The 23,234-nt window shown below is 43.0% G+C and overlaps 1 protein-coding gene across 3 annotated transcripts in view; it reads left to right on the top strand.

Annotated features, from left to right (window-relative positions):
* The first annotated feature begins 352 nt into the window (after nt 1–352).
* MPPED2 (metallophosphoesterase domain containing 2) overlaps nt 353–23,234 on the top strand; it is a 191,460-nt gene continuing 168,578 nt past the window's right edge. Inside the window, exons 1-3 of one of the 3 annotated variants that reach the window (XM_006119865.5) lie at nt 353–590; nt 798–959; nt 7,296–7,536. In XM_006119865.5, coding sequence (XP_006119927.1) covers nt 7,409–7,536 — 128 coding nt within the window. In that variant the 5' untranslated portion in view covers nt 353–590; nt 798–959; nt 7,296–7,408. Of the gene's footprint in view, nt 591–633; nt 960–2,157; nt 2,362–7,295; nt 7,537–23,234 lie in introns of those variants that run through there. The other 2 variants (XM_006119864.5, XM_006119866.5) reach the window with 2 other exon arrangements.

The following is a 23,234-nucleotide window of genomic DNA, read 5'->3' as shown; positions in this document are numbered from 1 at the left end:
TAGGCTTTTTAGGAGAAAAGCGGGGAAGGGGGGGAAGAAAATCCCGAACAATACTAAAACCAATATCTATTATGCTTCTTTCTGAGCACTTAGGTGAATTTGTCCATCACAAGAATTAGCCTAGATGCTACCAGATTATTCGTTGTTTTTTAAGTTTTTCCTATCTCCTCCAAGTCATTGTATTTGTATTTCCTGCATTACAGAAAATGTGCTTTTCACAAGGGAAAAGCAGAAGTGGAGAAATCTGTGCCACACTGGTTTTTTTCTTTGTTAGAAAGTATGCCTAATCTGTTCTCACCGAGCCCCCGCTGAGAGTTTTCCCCCTTCAGGACTTGGGGAGGTTGTTTCAGTGCAGGCTGGTTTGCTGCTCCCTTATCAGAAAAGTCTCCTGAATGTCACGCCTTTGATTATTATTTATTTCAAACGGGATGCTCAGTCTGTCTCTCTCCTTTGACCCTGCTAACACAGAGCTTCTCCTTTTTCTCTTCCAGGCTCCCCGGGAGGGAGGAATTGCAGCAGTTTGGCAGGAGAGCGCTGCCCTCCTTGCTTGGGGAGCGAAGTGAGAGGCAGCAGGAGGAGCTGGCTGCCTGGTGTGTGTGTGCCGAGCGCCTTGGCCGCCCTGTTTCCTGGTGCTCTGCTCCCTGACCCCAGTGGCAGTCCCCTCTCACTGCACGGCTGTGCACTCTCCCTTCGCCTCGGCTCTCGCTCTCGCTCCCCTCTGTCTCTCCCTCGCTCCCTCGCCCAGATCGAGGCTGTTCTCATTCTTTCTCTCTGTCTCTCTCATTTCCACTCTCCAGCCAGCCGGGGGACCCTCAGGGTCGAAGGTTTTGCCCTGCCTCCACCAATCTCCACCTTCCAGCCTTTCTCCTGCCCGGCTCTCTCCAGCCCCCCATGGATCGGTTCCTCTCCCAGCACTGAAGGCATCCCTAGGACACCCAGCAGCCGCCCGAAAAGGAAAGGTAATCCGCCCCGATTGGAGAGGAGGGGAGAGAAAGCCAATGGAGAAATAGCCAAACACAAAGCCCTGGGTTAGAGGTGCCTTGTCATGTACAAGTAGGAGGGGAGCAGGCAGGGGCTATGGCAGCAGCGCCTAAGCCAGGCTGCTTGAAACAATAATACCAACCCCGCTGCTTATTTTCCGCGGGCCGGGACGATCCTGTAGCGGGGTGGCTGGGTTTGCGTTGGCTGGGGGGCTGTTTTGTGCAGAGGGAAAGCTAATTATTTTGTTGCGCTGTGTGTCTTGTCTCCCTCCTCCATCCCGGGCAGGCCCCCACCTTTCCCCGCGGCGTTTTGCCTGGGTTGGGGGGAGCTAGCGGTGGAAGTGATTTGGCAGCAGAGCGAGGGATGAATTTTCCTCGCTGTTTACTAGAAAGTCTCGGGTGATCGGGGTTATAATGTGAGAGCGCGACCGGGGGAGGGTAGGCCAGGGAGCGTTTTGCTCGCTGGAGACAGCAAGGAAACGGCAGATCCAGCGGGCGCAATGCAAAGTACAGTTGCATGCAGACTGAAACGTAGCGTTTGCTCCGGTTGTGTGTGCATTTGAAGGGGGCTTTCTCTCTCCCCACCCCAAAAGCAGGCAGCCGGAGGAGGCGGAGGGAGAAAGACTCCGAGAAAAGTGCCGATTGCAAACCGGATTCTTTTATATTCAGGGTTGGAGTTTCCGTGTCTGTTTTACATGCAAAGGAACCACATTTTAAAACATGCCATGAAATCGTGCTCTCGGAGGCCTAGGGCGCTTGGAAACCTTTGGAGAGGAGGGAATGGGGTGGGGGGCGGAGGAATTGGGGAAATGACACAGCTGCAATAAAAAGCATTTGTTCCCTTGTTGCAACCATATCTATCTATATCGATAGATAGCTCGCCCCCCCCCCCCGAAAAAAATCAGCTTTAGTGCAAATGTGGGCGTGAAAAAAAAACCCTGCATTGATTTCAGAGAGCGGGGAGGGAGAAGGAGAATGGAAACTTTATGCATTTTAAAAAATGCAGAAATGCCCCCTTCTGCCCCGAGGAAATAATCCACACCGGAGCGGTTGCACAACAGAAGCTTGCAAGGCGGGTTTGCGCTTCCCGGGGGCTGTGTGTGTGTGTGTGTGTGTGTGTGCGCGCGCGTTTGATCTGGGCTGTAATGCCAGCTCGTCGGGTGGAAGGGGACGCGCGGCTGGGCTGGATGACGTTGGGGAAGGGGGGATGCCGTACAAAAGGCAGGATGGTGCGGTGCCAGAGCCATTGGCCACTGATGAGGCTCCATGGAGCCGAGCCTGGGAAGAGGGGAATGACAGGGAGGCGTGCGCCCGGCAGCCAGCGCAGGGGCGCCCGGAGAGGACGCGGCGGCAGCCAGGCATGGACTGACTGATAGCGGAGGTAGCGTCTGCAGGCGGGTCCCCTCCCGCTTTTGCCGCCTCGCGCTGCGTGCTCCGCAGCTAACCATTCTGGCAGCAGCAGGGCGCGGGACCTGCTCGCCGCGGGGCTTATCGCCTAGGCACGGGCGGCAGAGGAAGTCGGTGTGTGCACGCAAGGGTGGGAGGTGGAGTTGACGGCGGCCCAGCGCCGGCTGTTTCCCGGGGCGCCTCCAGGTGTGGGTGACTGGGTTTTAGATCAGCTGCGGTCGCTCGTTTGGTTTCCCTTTGCCTGCCTCCCGCTCGCTCTTGCAGCCTGCGAGCGCTTCTCCGGTAGCGTGTGCAGCGCGGGTAACGTGTGGTCCGGAACGAAACTTGAAAACTTGAGTGTACACGGTATCACTGAGATGTGTCCCCCTCGTGAGGGGTACGATGAAGTTGTGTTGCACGAAAAGCACAGCCCCACATGGCAGAGATTTTGCAGATTGTTAAAGAGTCAGTAGCACAGCCTGCAAATGCTATACCTATAGAGACGAAAGAACTATTTGATTTCTTGCAGGCGTGTGTTGTTGGTTTTTAATATGCCGATGCTCCATCAATATTGATTTGACCTATTGGAAGCCTACTTCTTTTCCAAAATGAAGCATTCAAATCTGATTTAACCTCTTCCCCCCCCTTCAGTCCTAACAGACTTCTAAATTTTCTCCAGCTAAACACCAGTTAGAAGAGAAAAAGCATTGATTATTCAACTTGAGGACCCAAAAGTGCTTAAATTTGGAGAAGGAGGGGGTTAATATCAGTGTCATATATACAAAGTTATGGATACTGTTTTAATTGCGGTTTAAAATTAAAATTAAATTATAAAAGCTACTTGGTATGAAACCCCTTAGAAAAATAGGCGGAAGTAGAAAATTGGTGGTTGCCCTTTGTTTTTTAAGAAGTGCCAGCCTCATATGTTTTATAGATTTAAAAGTGAACAGACGGGCCTATACACTAAGGTATCTCTTTATGGCTTTCTAAATCATAAATACATGCTGAAAGGTACCTATTGTCATTCCCACAGTAATCTCTGGCATATTGTTAGTAAAACATGATATAATAAAGTGGATGACATATCCTTTTCATAGTTCTTTTCCTTGCTTAAAAATCGGGTAAGAAGTGGTAAATATCACATACTAGTTTGCACGTGACAGCTATAAAAATATGTAACTATTGTGCTTATTGTCAGGGTGGAGAGAAGAACAATGGTGCTGAAAACAAGACTTTTTTTCCTTGGGTCTTTCATTAATATGTTTATGAAAGTTTTGAAATAATCTGCTTCTTTTTGACATTGTCTTCAAAGAACTCCACATTAAAGAAAATAGTCTGACACCTCTGATAGGTGAACTGTATTGCTTTATAAATCATTCAAGGGAAACTAGGAAAATGAAATTAAAATCAGGCTCCCGGTCATATATTTGACTTAAGTTAAATTTGATGCTTTAACTTAATCTTATTTAATAGTAAAGGTGTATATTTAGATTTAATATTGTGGGGAGCAACTGTAGTTTTTACTATAAATATTACAATTAAACACACTAATTTTATGATTATCCAGCATCATCTCTGTACATCTGTTTTATGCTAGTTGCTGGATTAATATTTTTGTATTAATGTTAATAATAATGTAAAAAGGATATTTAATATTATCTGTGTGCATAATTCACTCTAATGAGCAAACTAAATTTTTTTCTGGGTTATGTGTAATAGGAAATGTAAAGTTCTGACTTTTTTGCTTATCCTATTAGTGAAAGTATATAACCTTTCTAAGAGTCTGAGCAAAAATTTGGTTGTGGTTGCTTTTAATTTTCTTTGCTTTACACAGTACATTTTTATTGGGGGTGGGTGGGAGATTGGGCTTGTAATTTCCACATTACTCCCTAATTTATGCAAACTCTAAGGTTTTGCTGTATAAAAGTGTATTTCTTTTCCCCTTCAAACCTTGATGGCTAACATTCTTTTTAATGACAGTCATTTCTCTAACAGGAAGATGCTTTCATTTGTATTTACTTTTCAGTGCAGTGCAATTACACAGTTTTATGCTGCACACTCTTAATAGTTTGTATCTCAAAAGAATTACAGTACTTAGAACAGGACTGCAATTTGAAGCAGGTGTTGTGTTATACTGTTATGCAAAATAACAGTAAAATATAATTGTGAGGGAAATTAAGGAAACAGCTGCAAACTTGGTATGGAAACCACCACATTATGATTTGTGAGCAGTTATTACATGAATCTTACATCACACTTAACAGGGTAAGATTTAGTAAATCTTACCTTGTTAATTTTATCCCTCAGACTCTTAGTGCTGTTCTTGTGAAAGCAAATTAGTACAAAAACCAAACAGTGACTTCACTGAAACATACCAAATCACAAGTAGCCTTTTCTCTTGATGAGAATTTTATGGTTTAGTTTAACTTTGTCTACTTTTTACTGATACTGGAAATGAATGAGAGAATCTTATTTCTGGAATGAAGAGGGTAGAATTTCTTTGTCCACCTAGCATACAGAAGAGAAGGTAGGCCTGAGGTTGTAAAATAAAATAAAATACTTGCAGGCCATCTGCCATTTGCTGGGGAAGTTTTGCAGTGTTTTATGCCAAACTGGAAACTAGTCTTGTAATCTAAATATATTTTTATTACAAAGCAAAGATTTCAAAAGTTTAATGTTACATGTGGTAAACATTTATGTTTGGGAGCTAAGAGTAGTCCAAGAGCATGGAGGTACGAAAACGATTGCATGATTTGGTGCCAGAGGTTCCTATCCTTCTCCTCTCTCCTATTTCATATGTTCTCATCTCAGCAAATGGAAATTTACTCTTGTAACTTACGCATAAATAGAATAACCCCTGCTTGTTGCATTTAATAATTAAAGGACAGATCCTTTAGCTGAGGATCTTCCCCATAAATAGTACTTGTACAGAGTTCGAAAGTGCTTTATAGACATTAACTGATCCGTTTTTCACAATATCCTTGTAAAGTCTTAGTATCCTCGTTTTACAGATGGCGGGGCAGAGTTTATAAAGAAGTCAGAACTGAGATTAGAAGTTCCTAGCTCTTAGGCTTGTGCTCACAGTACTAAATTACTGGGCTTTTTCCACTCCGAATGCTAATGTTTGTTATATTGAGAGAAAGAGAGAGAGAATTGACATAATGGTGTGACTAGAATTTGGTGATGTCTAGTGCACCAGCGAAGCTATTAGACTAACACAGCTACCTCTCTATCTCAGCAAAAAAGGAGTAGTAGTTGTGTGGCACCTTAAGACATAAATTTATTAAGGCATAAGCTTTCTTATGGCTTAAGGGCTGCACTTCATCAGATGCACGAAGTGACGAAGCGGGCTCCAGCCTATGAAAGCTTATGCCCTAATAAATTTAAGTCTCAACAAACACAGAATTCCTCATTGTTTTAGTAGAGGTGTTGGTTCGTTAGTGACTGGCACATTGTGACTCAGATGAGCATATAGGCAGAGGAGCGTGGTTTTCTTATATGCAGAATTCTCATTAATAAGAATTCTATATATGCACTTAGGCTATGTCTAGACTACAGGGTTTTTTCGAAAAAAGTGGCCTTTTTTCAAAAAAAATTTCACTTGTGTCTAGATTGCTGCCACGTTCTTTCGAAATTAAATTGAGAATGCAGTGGGTTTTTTTGACAGCGGTAAACCTCATTTTATGAGAAAGAACGCCTTTTTTTCTAATGAGCTTTTTAAAAAAAAGCGTTCTTGAATGCAAACAGGGCTTTTTCGAAAGAGAGCATCCAGATTGCCTGGGTGCTCTCTTTTGGAAAAGCAGATCGCTTTTTCGAAAAAATTGGTGGCTGTGTAGACAGTCTCTTTCAAAAGACGCTTGTTTGAAAGATTATTTGAAAAAAAAGTCTTTCAAAAGAAGCGCGTAATCTAGACATACCCTAAGAGACTGATAATAGTAGCAAATAAATCACAACTATTTGATTATTTAAAATAGGGATGAGGAACCTTTTTTGGGTCAGGGACCACTGACCCACAGAAAAATCAGTTGGGGGCCACCCACACAAAAAACCCCTCAGTGATGTGGCCCCTTCCCGAGAAGGAGAAAGACATTTCCCACATTCCCTTCACACACCAGAGCCTTGGGGGACGGGGGGCGGGGAGGGAGCCTAGTAGGTTTTGCATGCTCCAGCCCCACAGTGGGGGAGGGGGCTGGAGTACCAGTACAGGCTCCCCAATGCTGGAGGGGAGCCCTGAGCCTTGGGGGCTGGATCCAGGCAAGCCAGGGGCTGGATCTAGTCCCAGGCCTGAGTTTGCTATCTTGATGTAAAGTGAGTAGAAAGCTTAATTTTGTTGTCAATAGAATTAGTATATCAGTAATGCTGTTCAACTGCTAGTTTTCCTTCTGACAGATATGAATACTTTGACCCAAAGTGGTTTGAGTTTACCTTTTGTTGCAGCTTTGTAAGATGGTCTGTCTTACATTCAGCTGGCAAAAGATCTGACAAATGTAACTAACTTTGTAAAGCTTACAATGCTTCGAAGAGAGTTGCAGGCATTGACTGGAGCCATTTGACCTTCATGAAGTTAGGCCCAGTTATTAACTTTCGCAGCTGTAATTAGCTTGTTTATTTAAAATTAAGAGGAATAGTAAATATGGGGCACTTAGCTGGGGCTTTGCTCACAGATTATATTGTAGTGTAAATAAAGTCTAATTTTAAGCAGTCCATACTACAAAGGTACTTGAAACCAGTGCAAATTGAGGAAGCTTGAAAAAGATTCAGATATAATGAACATTTAGTGGCTAGATACTAGAATAAATCAGTATATTAGAAATAGAAATTTCTAAAGGAAATTAGCATAGGACTAAATTAAAATATAGCATAACTTGATCTTTTTGGAGTCTCGGGACTTTAAACACTGTCTCCGTGTTATTTTTTTTCTTTTTGTAGAAGTTTATAGAGTTGATGCGATCCTTGGGTTCAGAAGTTGGCTGGAACACAATGCCCACCACCATTCTTGGCTTTGGAAAGTTGTAAATTGCTCATGTCTATAAGGAGGAAGGATGGCTCATGGAATTCCTTCACAAGGCAAAGTTACCATAACAGTGGATGAATACAGTTCAAATCCAACCCAGGCATTTACACACTACAACATCAACCAGAGCAGGTTCCAGCCTCCACATGTACATATGTAAGTATTATTAACCCAGATTTTTTAAGCTAATTTAAAATGTCAGTAGGACAGTTGATTGAAAGCCAGAACAAGTGATTTGTTGAATAAACTATGTGATGAAAATTGCCAACATTTGTTGCATAATATATTTTACAAGCCGTGTTCCGTCACCTCTGGATGCTAATAACTTTGGCTTCCCAAGGGCAGTGGCACAGACGGATGCCTGGTCAACACTAGAAAATTAAGCTACTTTCTTAGGGAGGCGGGGTGTTGAGAAATCTTTACTTCTGAGTGGCACAGTTAAGCCAACTTAATTCACAATATAAGACCGTGTGAGGCCAACAGAAGAATTCTTCCATCAGTATAGCTACTGTTTCCTGTCAGATGCAGATTGCCATCACCAAAGGGAGAATCCCTCTGTTACTGTAGGTAGCAACTACACTGAATCACGGCTGCAGCGAAGCTTTGCCAATGTACCATTTTTAGTGTAGACGTACTCTTGGTGAAACTCCTTTCAATGTAGTGTTGTGTTTGAGGTGCAGATTCTGAAGTCGACCTGTAACGTTAATGATCTCACAGTAATTTGTTGGAGGGACCTATTTCCTTATCATTTTAACACCTTTCCCCCAACTTTTATACTCAGCTGGGAAATAGGCCTAATTGGGACTAATTGTCCTCTGATCACTGAATCCTTTGTCTTCCTTGTTGTGAGTGAAACGTGTGTCGCATGCTGTATTCCACTCACAACAAGGAAGACAAAGGTTCAGAAATTGTGGAACAACTAGTCTCAAGAAATACAAACACAGAGTAAAAATAATGTTCGTGGCCTGAACTTAAACTGAAAAAGCATGGGAAATTCTGAGCAAAGGTTCCTTAACTCAGAGGTATGCCTTAGTATTGTATGACTTGTAAAATCATTCTAGAATATAATATCTAGGCACAATGGGGAGTGCTAAGTACTAAGTGCTAACTTTAACTCTGAATTTCCTTCCCATTGTTTGGTGAAGTTAGATCCTTATCAGGTATTTCTATGTAAGTTCTTTTTTCCTTAAACATCTCAAATGTATGTTAAACTATAAAACAAAAGGGATAGCTGTCGACCTCAGAGAGATCCTGTGTTAACCAGGATTTTGCACATTGTCACTGCTATTGCATTTGATAGGACCTTTGCATGGTAAAATGCTAAAGTAGCATGTCACTTCATTTTTGCTATGGAGAATCCCATCAAGAAGTTGACAATCCAGCAGTTAAGCACATCCTGGAACCTCGTAGTAACAATATTCATAAAATCATAAATCATCAAAGGAACTCCTAATAGGAATAGTTCAGAAGAGTAGCTAATGTAGAGTAGCCACTTCCCAAACCTGGGAAATGTTTGCCTTAATTACATTTTAGCTGAAAAGATCATATTACTGTGCTTTTTGGACAAAACTCTCTGCTCTACAGTGTGGGTCTGTTATCAATAGTGCAGATCTCTATGGTATATTCTGCACTCCTGGCTGCCCTACAGACTCCCATCAATATCAATCGATGTTCTGTGTACAGAATGAGTTCAGAATAACCCATCAAGATCTAGAGTGTAGATCAGAGAGAATTTTGTTCTTGATAGGCCCCTTCCATCTCCTGCTGAATACAACAAGAAACTGGGGACTGCAGTAGGACCTGAAAATGGCTGGAAGACTAGAATTTTTTTTTTTCAAAATGCATCTCTGATTTGTTCTAGAAATAAGCAATAATGACTCTGAGATGGAAGTAATTTGACAGGAATTTTAGTTTCATTGGATTTGAAAAACTCCCTAGTCCAAACTACAAGTCTGAAGTTGTAATTTATGACATAATGAAAATGAAAACATTCTCTTTAACTACAATGGTGCTTTGATTTACACAAAAAGAAGGGTGTAAATCAAAAAAAGAAGGGTGTGAAATGATAACGAGGTGGAAGAGGGTGAGTTACAACTGCAGAAAGCCAAACATTGCAGTAGTTGAGACAAGTGTTGGCATTAGGAATGGAGTGCAAATGCTGGATTTTGGAACTATAGAAGAAGACAGGATGTGGGGGCAGAGGCAAGTTGAGCTGACTCTGTCACTAGGGCTACGTCTACACTGGCCCCTTTTCCGGAAGGGGCATGTTAATTTCAGCCATCGTAGTAGGGAAATGCGCGGGGGATTTAAATATCCCCCGCGGCATTTAAATAAAAATGTCCGCCGCTTTTTTCCGGCTTTTAGAAAAGCCGGAAAAGAGCGTCTACACTGGCCCCGATCCTCCGGAAAAAGCACCCTTCAAAGTAGGAATAAGATCCTCCAGAAAAGGGCGCTTTTTCCGGAGGATTGGGGCCAGTGTAGACGCTCTTTTCCGGCTTTTCTAAAAGCCGGAAAAAAGCGGCGGACATTTTTATTTAAATGCCGCGGGGGATATTTAAATCCCCCGCGCATTTCCCTACTACGATGGCTGAAATTAACATGCCCCTTCCGGAAAAGGGGCCAGTGTAGACGTAGCCTAGGGTTGTAAGTGTGGGTAATCGGGACAGTAGAGTTGTCTCTGGTAATGGAGAAGTGGCAAAAAAGTGAGTGCTTCGGAAAAGGATGCTCAGTTGCTTTGTCAGGGCGTTATAATGTGTGCATACATCTTAGTTAGGGGATCAGCAGGCAACAATCTGGGTAAGAAAACTGGGAAAGACAAAAATGACCAAGAAACCTTTCTGAAAAAGCACACCTGCTCTTTCCCCCTTCATTATCTTTTTTAATGCCATGCTGCTGCAGCTGCTGATCTCTTATGCAGCTTTGTTTTTTTTCTTATTGTACTACCTTAAGTCAATGCCTCATTATAAAGATTTTGAAGATTTTTTTTTAACTGTTAATGGAAAGTCACAATGCAGCCTGGTAAAAAAGAGTTAGGAGGCTTATAAATGAACAAAAGTGTATACAAGCATTGAGCACACTAGAGTATGCAAACCCATGCCAATGGCTTGCTATCTTGCTTTGCTGCTTTTACACATGATAATCCATAGTATGAGGTAGAATTCAGTTTGAAAGCCAACTTGTCATGTTAGCTCTCAGGCTTCCTTCTCAAAGAATTTTCAGAATTAGATGTGTGCAATGGATCTTTCTTTCTCCTTTGTGTGTGTATGTATGTGTGTTTTTTTCTGTGTGAAGGCAAGGTTGGGGAAAAGGCTTAAAGGAGTGGAATACAGTTTATTCTAGATTGACTGAGCTGTGCTCGTCTCTTGCATTTATGGGGCCTGATTCTGATCTCTCACTGTTATAAATTAATAGTCAGTGGAACCTCGTTAGAATAAAACCACAGCATGAGATGAGAAACATGTTTATTGTTTCCTCAGACTTTGTCTACCTCTTTTCCTCCCCCTTTCATTTGATGTCTCAGGACAGAGACACGTGGTATAATCATCACAGAATATTGTGTTAGTTTCTCTTGTGTTCTAAATTCTGGTTCTGATGCTTCCTGTGGATGAGGTGCTTTAAAGGGGTACTGTCAGCTGAAAAGTCAAAAAACCTACTTTTGTCTGCTCTTGTTCCTGGTAGCAGCTTTAATTACTAAACTGAGTCATACAACTCTTAACATAATTTTCTCTATTTTTGCACTGACTCACTTTGAGCAGGTGGTGATGCAAGGCCAGTTTCACTTCTTCATTGTCTGATTCTCCAGTTTGTGCACAGTGATGAAGTGTTTGGCTTGCGGACACCATAAGACCAAAATTACTTCTGTTCATTAATAGAACAGAATTTATTAAAGTTTCTGTTGCATTAAAAAAAATCCATTTGTTCCTTCTTTTTGGATTAAGCTACCTGCGTACCCTGCTTAAAGGGAACTACTTAGGAAAAACACAAATTGCATTTGTATCCTTTTTTTGTGTCTTAATATAAGAATGTATAAAGAAACTGTCAAAGACCTTCTCCCTCAATACCCCTGAATTTTCTATTTCCTCATTTTATTTTAAAAAATATCATGACTATATTTTCCTTCTTCTGATTCTAATGAATGTCTCATTAGTGGACTCTGAGAAATAGGTTGGGATTTTTCCTAGTTCTTAATTAAAGCTTTGACAAAGATAACTTTCCTTTCTTTTGCTACCGAGGCATTTGTATTAAATAAGTATCAAAAACCCAACTGGACAGCCAAGAAAACAAAACAGAATACCAATACAAAAATTCAACCCAGATAGTTGTAATCAGACTGAATAAAACTCACTTTCCTTCTCAAACAAGTTTCACTTCTTTTGTAGCTGTGGTTGTTTTACTAGTCCTCTAGTCATCCATGGAGTAATTTAGGAAAAACAAGATAGAGAATATTTCTAATATAATGAACATGGAAGAAAAAATTTGAAAACCAATAAAATGACCTTTAAGACTTTTAAAATATATGCATTGTTTATGTGGAACGTAACCTCTTTGAGGCAGAAATGTCTTTTAGTGAATGATTTTACCACAACCAGCACAACTAAGCTGTGGTTTGGTTTGTAGCCTCTGTGTTGTTGTAACCTAAACAATAGTACCTCTTCTGCACTCCTACTTTTTCTAGACCACCTTTTATTTCCCTTTATCAATTTTATTCACCCGGGGACGGGTCTTTGTTTAAAAAATGATTGTCTACCTATATGCAAACTTTCACAGAAATGTTATTTTTTTCAAAATTTTATTGAAATGAATAAAAAATGTTTTGCTTTGAAGCAAAAAGCTTTTTATCTTACGTGAACTGAAAATGTTTCAGTTTTCTGGGTTCAGATTTCCTACTCTTAATTTTTTATCAAGAAAAGTGATTAAATGGATGTGAAAATAGGGAGTGGGGGAGCCCAAACTGAAAAGTGTACAATTAGCTCCTAATAAAAATGATCTTTTTCGCTTAGTTTTGGCAAAAAGATCACATTTCCAGTAAAACATTTCTTGGGAAAAAGTCAATTTAATCTTTTACTTTAATTTTTTTCTTGGAAAATACTTACCTTTTTTTACCAGATTCATTATTTATTCCAAGTGTTCAGAGGATTTGATGAGTGAAGGTCCATGTAGAAAGATGCCTCATTTACTTCTATGGGGATCTACCAGGTATAAAGGTCTACCCATACAAAATAGCTTGCAGGAATGATGTCATTATTATTATGTTAAATGTATGGTATGGTTTAAGGACAGTTCACCGCTTCTGGGAGTAAGGAAGATGGCAATCTTAATACAGCAGGAGTAGCCAAGGGCTTGTCTATATGGGGAAATTTACCTCACTATAATTATATTGCTATTGTTATCATTCCCCCTGTGGACACTCTACTTCTGGAAAAGTACCTTTTTCCAGATTAGCCTTTTAGCCTACCAAAGTGATGCAGGGTAAACTGAAAGAAAAAAAAAAGGCACTGGTATAACTCCCTATGATGTGGACACCCTTATACCAGTATAACAATAGCAATGTAATAGCTGGAAAACATTTGCTTAGATTGAGATGTTGAATTGTTAAACCCACAGTCATTGTGAGAGTTAACCTTGGAAAGTAGGATCTTTCATGTTGTTCTTCTTATGAGGAGCTGATCAAACAATCATTCAATGCTTTTAGAGCTCCTGTTCAAGTCTACCTGTGTGTTGCTTGGATCTATGTATTTTTCCAGCATTTATGTGGTTTAAAAAAACCCAAAATAATAAAAAACAAACATGCTCCATTGAAGGGCTAAACCTGCAAGGCCTTGTCTAAGTTTTACGCTGGCTCTCTGTGCTTAGAGCTGCTTGCCTGCCTCCTCCTCCTCACACTGCTGTCTGTGGCTCCCCATGAGCTCCATCGCCTGCCTGCCTGCCTCCCCCTCTGCCCATACTCTGTATCAGTGGCAGCAGCCTTTGGGACGGGGAAGGCAGGCGGCTCCATTGGAGCGCGTATGCATGGAGAGCTGGTTTAAAAGTTGCCTCTTCCCTCCCCGCCTGCTATGTGTAAATGTGTAATTGCTGAATTTTTCAGCAGTTACACATTTACAAAAAAAGGGGGGGGAGGAAGGCAGCAATGGTGGCGGGGAAGGGGAGGCAGACATCCCTCCCAACCCCCTGGACGGGGGCTGCTGAACCCAGTGCGACCCAGAACTGAAAAAGTCTGGTCCAAGATCTCTGCGGCTCTGCATTTTAAAATGCAGAGTCGCAGCAGTCCTTACTCTGTCCCACCTCGTGCCAGTTGGAGACCTACCCCAGCTGCGGCTCTGCAGTTTAAATGTAGTAGGAGCAGGCCTGTTGGTACACCCAGCTCCGACTACATTTAAACTGCAGAGCTGCAGTGTGAGTGACTCTTGGACCAGTGGGAGCTGGTACAGAGCACCTTTCCTTATCAACTAATTGTGTAGTCGATACAAATTATATCGACTACATGAGTAGGCAGTTATCCGCCTCTTAACATCTTTATTGCACACCTGAAATTGTTTGCAAAATCAGGGCAGTGAAAGCAGGTTTTATTAAGTGTCAGTTTTATTAAGTGTCCATTTCATTTTCTGGTTCTCATGTAATAGAAAAAATAGGATTGTTTGTCAAAGATCTGTTCCACTGGCGTGGGTTTTTTTCCTTTAAAACCATGGCCAAATTTTTACTACTTCTAAATTTTTAATCACTTATTTTATAAAATTAAAGTTTGGACCTGCCAGTATTTCTTCATTGTGTTTAAAATTCTTCATCTTTAAAATGAGAATACCAGTTCTTATCTGCCTCACATGGACTCTTTCTTTTATTGTGGTTATGTATACCCTGCAAACTCCACTCCAGTTCATCTAATGAAGCGGGTTTTACCTACAAAAGCTTGTGCCCTAATAAAATGTTAGTCTCTAAGGGTATGTCTAGACTGCATTTGTCTGTCGGCAGAGGGATGCAGATTAAGCAGGTCGACATTGCAAATGAGGCAGGGATTTAAATATCCCATGCCTAATTTGCATAAAAATGGCCACTGCATTTTGCCGACTCAGCAGTGGCAGTCTAGAGGAGGATCTGTCGAGAAAGAAAGCCTTTTTCAACAGATCCTGTAAAACTCCTTGCAGGAGGCATAAGGGATCTGTCGAAAAAGGCTTTCTTTCTCGATAGTTTCCTCTCTAGACTGCCACTTTTTGCTGGCAAAGTGCTGAACGTCGGCAGAACGTGGCGGCCATTTTTATGCAAATAAGGCATGGGATATTTAAATCCCTGCCTCATTTGCAAGGTCGACCTGCCTAATCTGCATCCCTCTGCTGACAGAGGGATGCAGTCTAGACATACCCTAAGGTGCCACAGGACTCCTCATTATTTTTGCAGATATAGACTAACACCGCTACCCCTCTGAGGCTATGTCTAGACCAGTGGTCTCCAACTTTTTTACACCCAGGATCACTTTTTAAATGACAGAACAAGCCAAGATCTACTGCCCCGCCCCTTCCTTGAAGCCCCGCCCTCTCTATTCTCCTCCTGTCCATCGCTTGCTATCTCCAACCCTTATACTGATGCTTTTTTTCCCAATTCTTCTGTAGGAAGAGGGTTTTCCAACATTTGGCCTGTCTAGACTGGACCAAATGTCAGAAAAACACCTTCTTTTGGAAGGCCCCTTATTCCTCGTGGAAAGAGGAATATAGGGGTGACCGAAAGTTCATGCTTGATCTCCCACTAAAAGAAGCAGAAGAACAAACGCATCCCTGGATGCAGAAGAGTTTTTCTGGGATATCTCCGGAATCCTGAAAAACTCCTGCAGTCTAGCTGTACCCTCCCTGGTTTGAGACAGGATGTGTAGGCTGTGGGGTGGGAATGAGGGATTTGGGTGTAGGAAGGGGTGAGAGGTGCAAGCTCTGGGAGGAAATCTGGATGCAGGAGGAGGTAGATAAGGGGACACTGGCTCGCGGAGAGGGGGCTCCAGATGTAGGGTTAGGGTACTAAGCAAGCCACAGACTTCTGGATGTGAGCGGTCAGGAATTTGGGTTGGGGTATGTGAGGGGCTCAGGGCAGGGAGTTCCAGTGTATGATAGGCTCAGATCTACGGTCTGGGGGAAAAGGGAGTGCAGGAGTGTTATGATGCTGTGGCCAGATGGGGACTTGGCCCCAATTAGGGGTTTGTTGGCCAGGCTTCATTTTTAAATAAAATACCGTGTCAAACACAAAAAGTTTCTGCATTGTCTTTATTTCTGAGACGGGCATGGAACCTGTTGAGTCGGGGTCACTGACCCACAGAAAAGTCTGTTGGGGCCACACAAGTGAGATGCAAAAAAACCCTCCTCCAGCGCCTCCTCCCCCAAAAGCTTCACTAATGTGGCCCCAACTATGTTGGTGGGAGCAGGGGACATAGTATTGGAGAAGGGTGCTAATGGGTTCTTCGGCAGGGGACAGGGTGCCAGTGGGGACAGAGTTCTGCGGTTGGGGGCAGGGGAGAGGGAACAGGTTGCTGGGAGGGGAGAGGACAGGGTTCTGCAGCTGGTGATAGGGTGCCGCTGGGGACAGAGTTTTGTGGGTGGGGACACAGTTCTGTGGCTGGGGACAGAGGAGTGGGGACAGTTCTGTGGCTGGGCAGTGGGAAGAGGGGGCAAGGAACAAGGAAGAGAGAATAGGGAACAAGGAGGGCAGGGGGCAGGGTGCCAGTGGCAGCAGGGAGTCTCCTGCACCCACCTCCTCCCAGGATTCCCCCTCTTCCCTTCCCCGAGGGAAGCGACGTGCACCTCCTCCGGACCTGACTCCCCCCTCCCGCGGCGCGGGAATTGGACACAATATTCCAGATGTGGCTCACCTGTGCCAAATAAATGGGAATAATCATTTCCCTAGATCTGCTGGCAATGCTCTTACTAATGCTCCTCATTATGCCATTCGCCTTCTTGGCTACAAAGGTGCACTGTTAATTCATATCCATCTTCTTATCGACTGTAATCCCCAGGTCCTTTTATGCTGAACTGCTGCTTAGCCAGTCAGTTCCCAGCCTGTATCAGTGTTTGGGATTCTTCTGTCCCAAGAGCAAGACTCTGCACTTGTCCTTGTTGAACCTCTTCAGATTTCTTTTGGCCCAATCCTCCAGTTTTCCAGTTCACTTTGGACCCTATCCCTACCCTCTAGTGTATCTAGTGTCAACAATGAACTTGCTGAGGGTGCAATCCGTTCCCTTATCCAGGTCATTAATAAAGATGTTGAACAAAACTGACCCCAGAACTGACCCTTGGGGCTCTCTGCTTGAAACTGACCGCCAACCAGACATTGAACACTACCGGTTGAGCCTGATAGTTTAGCCAGCTTTCTATCCACCTTACAGTCCATTTTTCTAATCCATGCTTCTTTAACTTGCTGGCAAGAATACTGTGGGAGACCCTATCAAAAGTTTTGCTAAAGTTAAGGTATATCTTTGTCCTTGTTTAATTTCTCCATTTGAAAAGCAAAGTAAAATTAGAGCTTAAATGAAAACCCTTCAAGTAAGCGTATGTTTGTAATGTAACTGCACATAGCCTACATGCTTGTTTCTTGCATGATTGTTGTAGAAATATCAAAACATTAGTGCGTGTGTCAGTTTCAAATGGCATTTTACACAATGACCCTCAAGTTGGGAATTCAAATCTTGAGCCACCAGTATTTGCAGAGTTTAAAACAAACAGCTCACAGCTGAGTCAGCTTGGAGCATGAACTGTGTTGTAGGGACCTAGAAATTCAGGGCATGTCTGCTCTCTCCTCAAATGGCACCTGAATGGTCTGTCTTATTTCTGAATTCTGTAAAATGTCTTTCTCAGGATATGTTGACCCTAGGTAATAAAGCTTCTCAGACATGATAGAAAAACTGTAGGCATGGGAATTTCTTTAAAATCTGTATCTTTTCGGAATGCAGCAAAGTTACCTGTTCAGAGACATAATAAAATTTGGCCTGGGGGCTACCTGTGTTGTCACAAATGACAAGCGCTAGCTGAAAAAGTCAGCGCTGGAGTCAGGCAGAGAATCCCCTGAGTGCCATAAGGTGAATTAATTCACCTGTAAATCTCTGACCAGATTTTCTGACTCCCTAGAAAGGATTCCAGTATGTGTTAGTCCTTGAAATATTGGCATGTATAATATAATCTGTGGGCCAAACTGAGATGTGATATAAGCAGAAGTAATCCCATTTATATCAGACACGTTATTCCTGCTTTACCAGGCCTGATGTTGACATCCTCTTCTTTTGATTTTCTTTTGTTCTCATTTGTTACATGCAGAATTGTACAAAATGCATAGATTAAGGACATTTTAAATGTACTTAGCAGCCTTCGTTCCAAAAGATCCTAGAGTGCTTCATTAAGGGCTTATCTCCGCTATGCCGGGGATGGATGCTTCAGCGATTGATCCACTAGCTGTCGATTTATTGCATCTGCTTAGATGTGATAAATCGGTCTCTGAGCACTCTCCCATCAATGCCGGTACTCCACCTGCATGATGAAAGTAACCGGTGTCGACGGAAGAGCAGCCCCTGCTGACCTTACCTCACACAAAATGCCGCAATAAGTATATTGACCTCAGCTACGCAAATAGTGTAGAATAGATTTGCAGTGGGGATTAGTGTAAACAAGGCCTAACCATATAAATATTACACCACTGAAATGCAGCCACCTGTGAGGTGGAGCATAGCAACCAACTTGAACATTTTGGCAAAGGACACAGGGTGCCCTGTACAAATAAACAGGATAGTTTTTGGGTTTGTTGCTTTTATTTGTAAGGCAAAAACATTACAGGCAGTCCCTGGGTTACGTACAAGATAGGGACTCTAGGTTTGTTCTTAAGTTGAATCTGTATGTAAGTCGGAACTGGCGTCCAGATTCAGCCGCTGCTGAAACTGACCAGCGGCTGACTACAGAAAGCCGGAGGCAGAGTTGCTCTGCCCTGGGCTTCCTGGAATCAGCCGCTGATCAGTTTCAACAGCGGCTGAATCTGGACGCCTGTGACAGAGCAGCTGGGGCGCTGCCGGGTAGGTCCCCGCAGCGCCGCACCTCAGCGCTGCGGGGACCAACACAGCAGCACCTCAGCTGCTCTACCCTAGGTGTCCCCAAGTCAGCCGCTGTTGAAACTGATCAGCGGCTGATTCCAGGAAGCCCGGGGCAGAGCAACTCTGCCTCGGGCTTCCTGTAGTCAGCCGCTGGTCAGTTTCAGCAGCGGCTGACTTGGGGACGCCTGGGGCAGAGCAGCTGGGGCACTGCCGGGTTGGTCCAGTAGCGCCCCTCCTCGGCGCTACTGGACCAACCCGGCAGCACCCCAGCTGCTCTGCCCCAGGTGTCCTGATTCAGCCGCTGCTGAAACTGACCAACAGCGGCTGAATCAGGATGCCTGGGGCAGAGCAGCTGGGGTGCTGCCGGGTTGGTCCAGTAGCGCTGAGGAGCAGCGCTGCAGGACCAACCGGGCAGCGCCCCAGCTGCTCTACCCCAGGCGTCACGAGAAAAGCCTGGTCTGCTGGGGAGGGGGGGGCAGGGCGCACTAGCTGCGCCCCTCCCCCCACCAGCAGACCAGGGAGACGTGGGCGGTGGGACCGCCGAGACGCGCCGCGGTCCTGCCCGCATCCTCCGCAGCTTTGCTCCGTGTCTCCCTGGTCTGCTGGGGGGCGTCTGGGCGCTTCGCGTCTGGGCGGTCCCGCTGCCTGCTCCTCCGTCTTCCGAGGCTTTGCTCCACGTCTCCCTGGTCTGCTGGGGGGGCTCCCCCTAGCAGACCAGGGAGACGCGGAGCAAATCCGCGGAGGACGCGGGCAGCGGGACCGCGGCGCATCTGGGCGGTCCTGCTGCTTGCGTCCTCCGAGGCTTTGCTCCGTGTCTTTGCTCCCCCAGCAGACTAGGGAGACGCGGAGCAGCTTTTCTCGCCCCGGAGGACGCGGGCGGCAGGACCGCAGCGTGTCTGGGCGGTCCCACCGCCCGCGTCCTCCGGGGCGAGAAAAGCCCTGTTCGTAACTACGGATCCGACATAAGTCGGATCCGTGTAAGTCGGGGACTGTCTGTATACCCAATACAGTGACCTTATTAATTGTGCAGCATTTTGGAATTTTGTACGTGTCCTCAGGAGAGATAGTGATTAAAAGAGAGAATATGTATAAGTTAAAAAATATTGTACTAGGAAATGATGTGAAATTAACAGAGCTAAACCATTCAGAGTTTTATTTCAGTGGACGTTGCAAAGCAATAAAATAGTAGAGGTCCAGCATTCAGAGAGGTACTTCCCCAATTTTTAAAGCCGGACACTGAAAGTCAAGGTTCCTGGGGACCTGAGTTTTCATTGTGTTAGAGTCTCTGTGGTCCAGTAATACAGGCCATAAACCAACAGATCCAGCCAGTGGGGATTGTTTTTGCATAGATTTATCTCTCTTGCAGCTGCTAGGGCAGGAGAGCATTGACTGAGCAAGATGCATGTGAATGTGCTCTCACTATTCTTGGCTGCTGAAATCTTGAGCCACTTTGGGACTGAACCACCCTACCTCACAGGAGTGTCCTTTTTGCAAAAGTCTTGGAGATCATTAGATAAAAACATTTTGCAAAGGAAAAATTAAGAAAATAGTCTGAAATGGGAGGAGTAAGAAGTTTTTTCTATAGATATGCTGCTTGTGTGTAAGTTTAGATTGCAGGGTAAAGTCAGTGATGACATGTTTTGTACTGTTCACTGTCAAAGGAAATGCCTTTTTTTATAATGTGCATATTTGAAATGTGGCTCATTGGCTACTTTTACACTGGCATGATTTTCCGAAAATGCTTTTAACGGAAAAGTTTTCCGTTAAAAGCATTTTTGGAAAAGCACGTCGAGATTGGCAGGATGCTTTTCTGCAAAAGCACTTTTTGCGGAAAAGCGTCCATGGCCAATCTAGACGCGGTTTTCCGCAAAAAAGCCCCGATCGCCATTTTTGCGATCGGGGCTTTTTTGTGGAAAACAGTACTGTGCTGTTTACACTGGCCCTCTTGCGCAAATGATTTGCGCAAGAGGGCTTTTGTCCGAACGGGAGCAGCACAGTATTTCCGCAAGAACACTGACGATCTTACATGAGATCGTCAGTGTTCTTGCGGAAATTCAAACGGCCAGTGTAGACAGCTGGCAAGTTTTTCCGCAAAAGCAGATGATTTTGCAGAAAAACTTGCCAGTCTAGACACAGCCATTATGTATATGTATAAAATAAATAACATAATGAAAAACTAAACCTCCCCTTTGAACTGTTATACCATGGTATCGTGTAATAATAATTTGTATCTCCGTTTTTGGATTTATTATTCTAAGCTCTTTCTTCTCTGCATGCTGCTTGATGTTACGTCTACAAAGACCTAAATGGATGTTGCAAGAAGAGATAATACTGAAGGCTCCCCCACCACAGAGCCTTGACTTATTGTATCAGGCTCTGTACCTTTAAAAGCATACCACCATTCAGCTAGACTAGTTCTAGCCCTTCTTAGGAGGACAGTTGCTGCAGAGGGGTTGAGGAGAGTGTGTGGATGAGAGAGAAAACTTACCTTATACAATTGTAGGCCAGGAACTTACTAGTTACCAGATTTACAATTTCTGTGGCATAAGGAACTGAGTGCATTGACTAGAACAGCAGGGCCAGTATTTTATTGCTAATTGTTTAGCTACTGATTCAGTTTGCAGGGAGGCAATGGTGCTATTACGTACCTTTTCCCTGATACCCATGTTAAAGAGGACACAAAGCAAAAGCTCACCAGCTTTCAATTATATTAGAATATCCATCTTTGGAATGTCATGTTTGCTTTTTACTAATAGAAAGGAAAGAATCCTGTGAATCCCCAAATGCAGCAAAGCAGTCAGCGGTGAGACTGTGAATTTTGGGAGAAACAGTTTTGTACTTGAAATTCAAATTTCACATATTTCAACATTAGTTGTAACTCAGTGCTTTGTCCTCCTTCCATCTTGTAAAAGTTGGCGGTAACGCTTGGTTTAAAATGTTAGTGCGGAACCAGACTCTAAGAGAGGCTGCAACTAGAGCCCTGCACGGATACAATATTTGCGTCCACCTCCTTATCCATATCTGCAAAAATGAGCTGTGGATATCTACATCTGTGGACACAAAGTGGATATCCGCAGATTTGCAGGGTTCTAGGTACAAAATTTGTATTCGCATCCATATCTGCAAAATGAGCCACGGATATCTACATCCATATCTGTGGATGCAAATACTCATAGATATAAAGCAAGCAGATAACTCTGGATTTGCAGGGCTTTAACTACTGTTACGTTTGTAGTTTAAAAGGACTCATCAGCTTACCACTCAGAATTTGGGAATTCTTTGGCTGTGATTGTTAAAAATAACACCTATGATTGCCATAACTAGCAAATATTTTTGGTGGAATGCTGGGATGTCCACATTTTCAGTCTTTTTTTCTTTTTGTGCATTTGATGGCAGTTGTATAGCATAGCTGGTTTTAAAAAAAAACATTTTTTGCAATTTATTTTTAGTTCAAAATTTCCCTAAAATCATACAAATTTCAAAGCTGGACTGAACACAGGTTCTGTACCAGCAAAACTATTTTGGTTGTGTGATTTTTTTTTCTTCATCTTGAACAATACTTAGTATTGTTAGTCTTTTAAAGTGGTAAAACATATTTTTTCCTTTTGTTTTACCACGATCAGACTAACATAGCTAACTCTTTAATATTTAGTATGGACTAAATTATAAGAACATAAAGATGTTTCATACTAGCCAGTATAGTTTATTCCCATTTTCACAGGGGGTTAAACTATACTGATATAAGAGGTTTTATACTAAAGTAACTGCATCCATATAAGAGCAGATGTACTGTTTTAACTATAGAGATATAATTGAAGTGGTACAACTTTGGGAGTAGAGAAAAACCATGTTGTTTCCCTTATGGAGTCAGCGAGTCGTTGCTTTCCTTTGTTGCAGCTATGTGACAAACTTGCACGAAGAGTATACTTTTAAAAAAATTCATGTGACTAGAAAAACACAAAAAATGAGTGGGGAAGTGAGACATATGTGTAGCTCTGAGACGACTGTTAAACTCATTTTAAGAAAGATGAAATTTCAAATCACTGATATCACCTTAGATATTACCTTGGCTTGCCTTCCTTTTTTCTTATGAGGAAGAGATGTTTGTGGTTTTGAAAGCGGCACCATTCTATATACCGACCCTATGCAGTGATATGATCACTATATATTTTTATAGCTTGAAAATAAGAACATTTTCAGTTGTTGAGGTCTGATCCATATTGCAACCTTTTGGAGCCTTTGGAGATTGTTTTACTTGTTTGTGCTAAGTTTCTAGACTATTTTGTCTACTAGGAATGTTGTTATAATGAGGCAGCACAGATCAAATACAGTAATACAAGTTTTTAGACACCCTGTGAGAATTAAAAAAGAGAGAGAAAAGATTATAATCCACTAGGGGTATTTATATTTTTTTCACTGTGACCTTTGATATTTTTTCTAGACTATTTTGTATTGCTCCATCTTAATAGTGCCACAGTGTTAATGGAAGGAGGCACGGGGTTTTGTTTATTTCAGAATCTGAGACATATTGGCAATAAAACCAAGACATTTAACTCTTTGAATGTTCAACATTTGTTGTTAATTATCTGCTATAATAAATTCAATGCCTTGGAGAAAGGGTGCGTTTTAAAATGTGTAAGTAGAGCATTCAGTTTCAGAGGTGGGGTGAGGGGGGGAGAAGGAGCCCTAATGGTATTGCTTTCAAAGAAATTAAATGCTCTGATTCAGCTAGATCCCATTAATACTGAGAGGATTTTACTGTAAAGAACCTTCGCAATTCAGCTATGGTTTAGATTAAAGAGAAATCCCC

Source organism: Pelodiscus sinensis, chromosome 5 (genome assembly GCF_052426305.1).
Source record: "Pelodiscus sinensis isolate ZL-2025 chromosome 5, ASM5242630v1, whole genome shotgun sequence".
Classification (NCBI taxonomy): Eukaryota; Metazoa; Chordata; order Testudines; family Trionychidae; genus Pelodiscus; species Pelodiscus sinensis.
Note: the sequence above shows the minus strand (reverse complement) of the source record. Positions and strands in the feature narration are given on the sequence as shown.